Below are 9,061 nucleotides of genomic sequence, written 5' to 3'. Positions count from 1 at the left end.
ATCACACTTTTTATATTAGTTAATAAATTATAACATTAAAATTTATTTCTAACATAAAGCTATATAGGGTGAAGGGACCAGTAATTGACTGGGCACCAGTAATTGACATACCAGAAATAAACTGGTATTATAAGGGATATGAGCCGTTTTTAGTGGTGATTCTTTCAATTTCGTTATTGAGAAGCCTTTGGGCAGCAGTTCCAGCAAAATATTAATTATTGGAAGGTTCCTTGGTATCAGTGGAAGGTTATTTGTGTTAAAAGTTCAAAATCAAGGAAAAAACAAGCCGTTGCTAAGGAGGATTGATAAGAAAATAATTTTCCTTTTTTCTTATTTTTCGTTTATTTGTTCATATATTCGTGTGGTAATCAATGTTCTGTTATAATTAGTATTACTTGTAGATTTCATTTATGTAGTTTTTTTTTTAATTATAAGAAGCATTGAGGATTAAAATGGGGCTGTCAATCACTGGTCCTTGAAACGGCAATCTGCCCAGTAATTGACATGTATGTCAATTACTAGTCCTACAGCTTTTTTGTTTGAGACCAGTGATTGACTTCCTGGGAAAATGATAAGATAGGTTGGTAAATTTTATTATAATTAAAAATTCAATACATTGTAAAATAAAATCATTGATAAAAAATATCGGCAACATAAAATAAATAGTAAAACTTCCAACAAAATATGTTTAAATTAATGAATTAGCAAATGTACGCCTTATTTCAAGAGGGCATGCAGAATGATTATTCTGTAGAGAACAACAATGTATGAACAACAAACTGGAATAGTCGTGATCGCCGAACAGCTTCCGAGGCCTACGTGACTAATAAAAACGACGCCCACGTAACAGAGTTGGAAAATCTCTCATTCTCCCTCAGTTTTGGGTCCTAGCCACATGACAAAGAAGAAAGGGAGGAAATGGCTAAACCATAGAATTCCATCAAAGAAAACGGCCAGAGGAAAAATGAAGCTCCCTCAAGAGAAGTACCAGGTGCGAAATCAAACATACGTGGAGAGTTGGTGACTTTGTGATGTTACCGGTAGTACAGTTGTGTAAGGGTTGATCGTCAAAAGCTGCATAAAAAAGGGTAAGGTTGAAAAAATATTAGATTATTTAGGTTTGCCTATTTAAAAACTGATTGTAATTAATTATGAATAAGACCGATTTTTGTTATAAATCCAATTGAAAAAGTGATTTAGGTGATTTATTTAGATTTAAAAGTGATTTTGAATGCATACCTTATGTCGTTTCATGAATGTATTTGTATGTCAATTACTGGTCCCACCCCATGTCAAACACTGGTTCCACCGAAAATTCGGTATGTCAATTACTGGGTCACTGACATACTTCCAAAAAAAATCATTTTTGGTTGACATAAAGATCGAATTTACTGCTTTTAAAATATTAATAAAATAAAATACATCCTACTGGAGCGGTACAATTTTACAACCTACACCTGGAGCCAAAATAACGGAAGTTATTCTATCTTAAACTCGAATTTTTTCTTAAGCAGTCAATTACTGGTCCCTTCACCCTATGTCAATTTAAATGATGTAAAACTCAAGAATCTGACAATTCTCACAGCTCTGAAGGAAAGCTAGATCTCAGGTCGAAAACCTTAGAGAAAAATTAATCAAATTGGCAACAATTTTCCAAATATCTTTTCTTTCCTTTTTTATGAACTGTTCAAAATCTTCTAATAAGAAAGTCAAAATGTTTTAAAACACGTTTAAAAATATAGCATGTGACCAAAATTATCATTACAACATTGTGCTAAACTAATAACTTAGGCCTTTTTTTACTTCCACATTACTGGACTGAATTCTTACATCTTACAAGTAAAAAATAAATTTGTATTTCTTCTTACAAGTAAAGAATTTTTTCCATAACGGTTTCTATAATTTATTTCAACTACTTTGATTCCTAGTAGGTAATGGAATGCGTGGCAAAGGTTTCAGGTGGTATGAATCAGCAATCCGTTATCACTTTTCTCAAAGGTTTTGACATTTTTTAAGATTCTCTCGAAAATGACTCGTAGGGTATGATGTAAACTTCGTACATATGTATGCTACATACACATATTTTACTTCAATCATCTTTTCGCAAAACATCATTTCAGGGGTGGGATTGGGGTACGCTTTCCTTTAAGTTATATTTCAATGGCACGGTTAAAAAATTGAATAATGTTATTAACAATTTTATTTAAATATTTAGATGTAGAAGAAAGGATATGGAAAATAGTATTAGAAGAAATTCAACGAATATTCGCAACAGATTTTTTCTTTAACAAATGATTTGTACATCACGTTTTCATACAACTCTGATGACCACTTGAAGATTTATCTATTACACTAGAATTCTGAATTTCTTGAAAATAAGACAAAAGTGTAAAATTATTTCTGTAATCTTAACGTTACTTCTTTAATTTCTTGAAAATAACCATAAATAAAAACATGCAAAATTGATCTTTTATTTTGTTTTATAAAGTGCACTTTTAAATTATATATTCATTTTCTGTTTTTAAACTGCAAGTGACACTCTGATAAAGTATGTTAAAATAAATTATCGCTTCTGAAATTTTCACAATTTAAAACATTTGTTGCTACTTTTGTCAGTTAATAAGTTGTAAATCATGCGGTTCGATGCTCTTTCTATTACTAAGGTATTGTACAAAAATGTTAATTTAATTTTATCGATCTAGTTCTTCTTATTTACAAGTTTGGATAAACTAACTACAGATTTTCTTTTACCTCATCTCATTTTTACATGATCGTTCATCAATTACTTTATCGTTATTCAAGTTATTTAAAGACACTATGCATCGTTTATTGTTTACAATAATTTCAACAACATTAGAAACATCTTTAACAGCCTCATTTAAAAATTGACTATCAACAAATAATACTAATTTTTTATCACTGACTTTGTGCCTGTTTAAAGGAGAAACAAATTTTCCTCTCTCATGTAACGGATTCATTCCAACCTGTAAAAATAAATGACAACTTTCAATTAACTAAAAGAAAACAACCCTAGATTTCTAGTTTTTTCAAGTTGTCAGTACGTAGTTAAAGGTGGCCGGCCTTACGACAACTTTCTTAGTAAATTCAACATGACTGATAATTTGCGTTCTTGGTTAAACCATTTAACAGGAATATCGAACGTGGAATAAATTTTTAGACTCAGATTTTTAATTGAAAAACTATCTCTCTTTTTGTAAAGTCGAATAAATAAAACAACCGCACCTCAAAATTTCAGAAAATATATATGTAAGAAAACTGATAAATGGAGATATTCCTTCTAATTTAAAAAATAGTGTTAATTAAGGATTTTTTGTTTTGTTTTTAAAAATGAGGGTCTTACATTGTTAAATATGGAATCTTGGTACCAAAACTATAATTATAATTATATAAATAAGGTAATTAGACTTACTACAATCTTATTCTTCTCATTTTCTTCTTTCACTGCAGCAGCACTCTCAGCTGATAAATAGGTAATATCGGCATTATTACTGTAAATAATAAAAAATATTATTTTTGAAGATTCAAAATTTTAAAAATAAAAATCTTATAAAAATCTTCTTACCAGTTAGAGGGTGCATATGTTGAAAAATCAACTTCATTCGAAGAAGGGTCATCTGCAACTTTAAGAAAAAAAAAGTCAAAAAAACTCTAAAAGAATAAACTCATTCTTTTAAATTTCAGTATTTTATTGATAGCAATTATAAACGCAGTAAATTTAATGTCTGTGGAATAAAATGTATTTATTAATACAAACTTAATTGCGATTAATTCTAAAACCAGGTAGGTTGAACTTATAAACATCGATTTAAACAGTAGAACATTCAGAACAGTAACAAATAGCCTGTGAATTTCATTTACCAAATAGTATGAACATCTAATATTAAAAGATTACCAATTTGACAATGACAATAACTTCTATGTTGAACAATTATTCACCTTGTTATGAGGCTAAATATGGTTTGCAACATTAAATTTAGTATAATAGTTCCTTTTATTTTTTACCTATTAATACATATAAATTTACTCTTCAAAAGAGATAAACATAACAGGCGGCCTGTTACCAGGCATAACCGAGAATACTGCTGACACAAAATTCACTCACACTCCACCTTTAGCTCAGGATGACACTACTGACATGTTTCTCACGAGGTCCGCGGTGGGACCACTCAAGCAAACCTCAGGCACGTTCATATAAAATGGAGACAATAAATTGTATAGTTAATTTACATGATAGTGCGTCCACAATAATGTCAACAACAATGAAACGGACCTAACCTTGTTCACTGCTTTTGTATTCAGGAATCCCAAAATGCTCAGAATGAGTTACATCATCTAAGAGTAATTTTCCAAAACAGTTTAATTCCACCAGTTCTAATGAGTGAGATCTAATGTTGATAGACATTTTAGAAGGGATCCAATCCAGTTTAAGGATCCAAGGAGATTCGCACGCCTTGTTTGCACCTATTGCTTTGCTCATTAATGAACCCCTTTTCATATGTATTAAAGCGAGCTGAGCATGAATTTTTAATTAGAGGCGTCATCTTTAATTTCTCTCTCATCACATCTGCTTCACAGGAAACAATGTAAGACTATACTCTTTGTTTTCTAAGAAACTGCAATAATTAATTAGAGTGGTACAGGTCTTTACCACTGATATCAAGTTGGCTTTTGGGCAGGGCATTAACCGCCAGGAAAGGAAAGGCAGAACTTTCAAGAACTTCAAACGGAAGTACAAGGGTAACATTGAGCCTATGGACCACAGAGGAACCTAAAAATACCTTGGGATTCAGCAAGCTTCATGGGAGGATTATCAGAAAATCAAATGAATTTTTTGGCATGAATTTTCACTAAGAAGCTTTCCCAAGTGCTCAAATCGGAACTCAGAGACGTTAACGCTATTCTGGCAGATAACACATATTTCTTGCGTATAGAAAGATATTCTGAGAATTTACAGCGCACATACGACAAAGAACAGCCAACTTCACACGCATGCTAGAGTCATTCAGGCTGACCGTTTCCAGAGATTTAGGTGATTATTAACTATGAAACTAAATTAAACAATTGAAGAGAAATTTTCATGATCACGCCGAGGAATCCTTGTTGCCACATGTAAGCGAAAATGATTAAAACAAAAATAAGAATAATAAATATTAAAAGTTTCAGTTGATCTATTTATTTTTATAGCGAATCATTTGTAATGCAGTTAAATAAAATATTAATATACCTTGTCATATTCAATTACCAATTCAAAGCTATAAACTTTTTGTTGTTAAATACCTAAGATCTCTGAAAAAAACTTACCTTCACTAGAAGGAGTACAGTCAGGACACTGCCAATAAATTGTATGCGCTGAAGTTTGCCTCAGTTTTTTAAAGCAACCAAAATGTATAGCATTTCCACCACATGAGTTACAACTTTTCAAATTCCATTTTCTGCCACAAAACAAATATTTATGATGATGTTAGATGATAATAATAATAATAGTACTAATAATATTAATAATACTCATACTTTATATTATTGTTATTATTATCATTATTATTTTAAATCTCATTGACAATTTTTTTTTTTTTGGTATTCAGAATGGAATTCAGGGAAGGGATTAGCTATGAGGTTAGCATACTGGACTCCCACGCGGAGGTCCCGGCTTCGAATCCAGCAGCTGACCCTTAGATTTTCTCTTCCTAGGAGCTTCTTACAGCTCACTGTCCGGTGGTGGACAGTGTTGTCTGTAACGAGAGAACACTGTCCGGAGGCCGGCAGTGCACTGGAAAAAGCTCCGGGCGCTAATAACCTCAGCTGTTAATGCGCAAAAAAAAATACTCATACTAATATAATAATAATACTAATAATAATAAGAATAATAGTAATAATAATAATAAGAATTATAATAAGCTTCTTATAATAATAAGTTTCTTACAGCTCACATTGTCCGGTAATGGACAGTGCTGTCTGTAACTAGAGAGGAGCGCTGAAAAAATGCTCTGGGCGCTAATAGCCTCAGATCTTGACGCGCCTTATTACAAAAAGAAAGAAAGCAAGAAAGAAAAATAATAATGAATTAATAAGTCCCAATTATTCACATCTGCAATAGTAACAATACAAGTTCCACACGACTAATGAAATCCAATTCCATAGCCTACAGTAAGTTTTTCAACAGTGGCGCCATTCTCAAAGTTTTGGCATGCATAGTGAGTGGTGTTGTCAGTGAGATGCCAAATTCAAAGGAGTTAAAAGGAAAAAGCAACTGAATAGAGAAACTGTTTCCATGCTTTGAAGAAGAGGACAGCTATAAATACTTCGGGCACTCACAGCTAATTGTTATTTCTGAAACAACAAATTAAATGCAGGTTGAGAAAAAAGTGTTGATTTTTTTCCATGGCTCAACATGTACTCCAGGTTGAAATACAGTTTACGCTAACCACTAACTTAATCACTTTCTTTTCCCTTGGTTAAAAATCAAGTTACTTTATATCTCGATGATTGTGCGTGCACCATCGAAAGGAATTTCTGCTAAAACGCCGTCTGCAAGAGCAAGTGGTTTCTATTTTGCCAAACAGCAGCCTGTTAGGACTGATTCAGACTAGGCTATGACGATTCAGACGCAGTTGTCTACGAACGGAAGGTAACAGCGGACACGGTAACGAATGAAATTCGTTAATCGTGAGAAAAATCAGACCATGGTTTTTTATTCAAGGTTTTCTATGGGTATTCATGGGTTAGTTTTTCACGGAAAAAAGACAACACCTTGGGTTTCAATACTCTTACCGAGTAAAATGGGTTTTCAATCAATGAGCACTTTCTTCACACCTTTTTCGTTTTTTTTTTTGTATTATGTTGCATTTCAATTGTGAATATAATTTTAAAAAAAGTAATAATAAATGCTTACGAGCTGTTTCGACAATACTGGCTGCCTTTTGGACAGATACAAGGTTCAGCAATACATTTCAACTGTACTCTGTAATCACTGAAAGCCCGCGGTTCTCTCTCCCATGAAGCTTCTCTAAGAATAAGGATAATTTTTACACGATAAAGATAGAATTTATAACAAATATTCAAAAGTAATGTGTACATGAAATTATACTCACTGCTCAGGAATATAAATGCCTGATTCCCGGACATACTTATTAAATTTCTTTATGTTGGCACAGAAGGGACATTTGAAGTAATAGCCTGCAGTATAGGCCATTTTCTAAAATAATAAATAAAATATAAACCAATACACATATTTTGACAGAATATTTTTTACCAATTACGGTGGACATTCTATTTCAGTTATTTATGAATAGTAACAATATTTTAAAAATTCTTTCTTTACCAGCTCTAAAAATAAGCGTCCATTCCTAAAAACATAAAAATCCTCTTTATATTTTCTTTTATTGCAGTAAAAGAGACAATGTAAAGTAATTGCCTATTTTTTCAGGCGGGCTTACGTCCAACTACCAATTAGGTGTCGTGGACGGAGGTGACTAGCAAACATATGTACTGTAAATTTCTTTTATTAACCATTAAATAAAATCCAAGGCCCAAGACTGGGAATCGAACCCAGTACCACAATACATATTAGCTTTACAGATCTCGCTTCTAACCGCTCGGCTACCGTTGCGCCTCAAAAGAGATGGATATCAAGCATTTTCGCACAATTCCTTTTTTTTTTTGTTAGGTTTTCGGATTTTCAAAATAATTATCGCTAGTTATTCAATAATATAGAATATATATATATGCTATATGCTATAAAACATAGAGGACTTTATATCTTTCCCCTACATTAGAGTGCAAGGGTATTAATATTTGCATTTTATGGGCGTTATGACACACCGGTAGTAATGATGCTTTAGGTGTCACTTTATTTGATCGCAACTGTCAACTAGTACCTTCTCGCATGAAAAATAAATGGCTACTCTAACTTTTGATAATAACTCTTGATGCATTGGCAACAGATTTGAACATAAATTTTCACCTTAATTTACTAGTACATCAATGTGAACGATCAACAAGGCATTAACATGAATGGGTCATGGCCATCTCAAAAAGTCGGAGTTCAATTACTTTTACATCCCTGAAGATGCACAAGACTAAAGGAGATAACCATTTATTAAAAGTAGCAGACTGTTGGCTAACCTCTACATCTCGGAAATAATACAGATTAGACGAAACAAGATCTTTACACCGCAAGGCAGATGAGATCATGGCTAGTGATTACTAATAACCAAAAATATATTGTACAAAGAAAGTAAATCACTCCGTACCTGCACACATTGTTTATGTTGTAAAGAAGGCGGCTTACAACAAGGAGGCCATATCAAGTTATACATGTCTTGTAAGTTAACTGGAGTGAAACACAGAATGCAAACCGCTTCATTTTCAATAATACTTTTCTTGAAGGAAACAGGCAAACTGTTTTTCGGGCGATGTTTAACGCAAAATGACCTGCAAAAATACAATTGAATGATATCGGCTTAAAATTATTAGCTATGTTTTGATAAAAGTTGTTATTCTTGTATTTCAAATAGTTTTTAAATTTTATTCTACTTTTTAAATAAAAACAAGTTTTTTTGGCGCGCCAACATGTGCGATAATTTGCAAACGGACTAATGCTCTGCATTCTCATTTATAGGCAACAAAGTCCTCAACAGTGTAATAATAATGTGTAATAATTGTGCGATACTTATAGTAACTTATGAGCAAAAGAATATTTAAAAAATAGAAAAAAATGCACTAATACATATGTCCAATACTGTCATAGGTTCGTAGAAAGTGAAAATACTATACTTACTTGAATTCATTGCAAAAAAAATGGGAAGAATTTTCCTTTAATCCACAAGGTAAATGAAAATTATAATTACATTTCCTTTTAGCACATACAACAGTAGCACCTTTTCTTTTACAGTAAGTGCATTTCTAAAAAACAAAAAAAATACTTCTTTAAAATTAAATAAATGTTTCTCTGCTACAGAGATTTCTACATGCCTTAAACTCCAATAATTTGAGAGAGAGAAAAAAAATCAGCCCTACCTTTTCAAATGTCTTATAACCACTA

At 32.1% G+C, this 9,061-nt stretch overlaps 1 protein-coding gene across 3 annotated transcripts in view; it reads right to left on the bottom strand.

Moving 5' to 3' along the window:
* Positions 1-2,263: 2,263 nt before the first annotated feature.
* The window catches only part of LOC141446065 (E3 ubiquitin-protein ligase PHF7-like), a 12,645-nt gene continuing 5,847 nt past the window's right edge, over positions 2,264-9,061 (bottom strand). For all 3 annotated transcript variants that reach the window (XM_074112454.1, XM_074112460.1, XM_074112457.1), the window contains exons 6-13: positions 8,798-8,922; positions 8,271-8,451; positions 7,110-7,213; positions 6,911-7,024; positions 5,323-5,453; positions 3,584-3,641; positions 3,431-3,509; positions 2,264-2,984 (exon numbers count right to left, since the gene is read on the bottom strand). In XM_074112454.1, the coding sequence (XP_073968555.1) occupies positions 2,748-2,984; positions 3,431-3,509; positions 3,584-3,641; positions 5,323-5,453; positions 6,911-7,024; positions 7,110-7,213; positions 8,271-8,451; positions 8,798-8,922 (1,029 nt within the window). In that variant the 3' untranslated portion in view covers positions 2,264-2,747. The remainder of the gene's footprint in view (positions 2,985-3,430; positions 3,510-3,583; positions 3,642-5,322; positions 5,454-6,910; positions 7,025-7,109; positions 7,214-8,270; positions 8,452-8,797; positions 8,923-9,061) is intronic.

Source organism: Rhodnius prolixus, unplaced genomic scaffold, assembly GCF_049639745.1.
Source record: "Rhodnius prolixus isolate KJV_2025 unplaced genomic scaffold, Rpr scaffold_1, whole genome shotgun sequence".
Classification (NCBI taxonomy): Eukaryota; Metazoa; Arthropoda; class Insecta; order Hemiptera; family Reduviidae; genus Rhodnius; species Rhodnius prolixus.
This window is presented reverse-complemented; position numbering and strand designations above follow the sequence as displayed.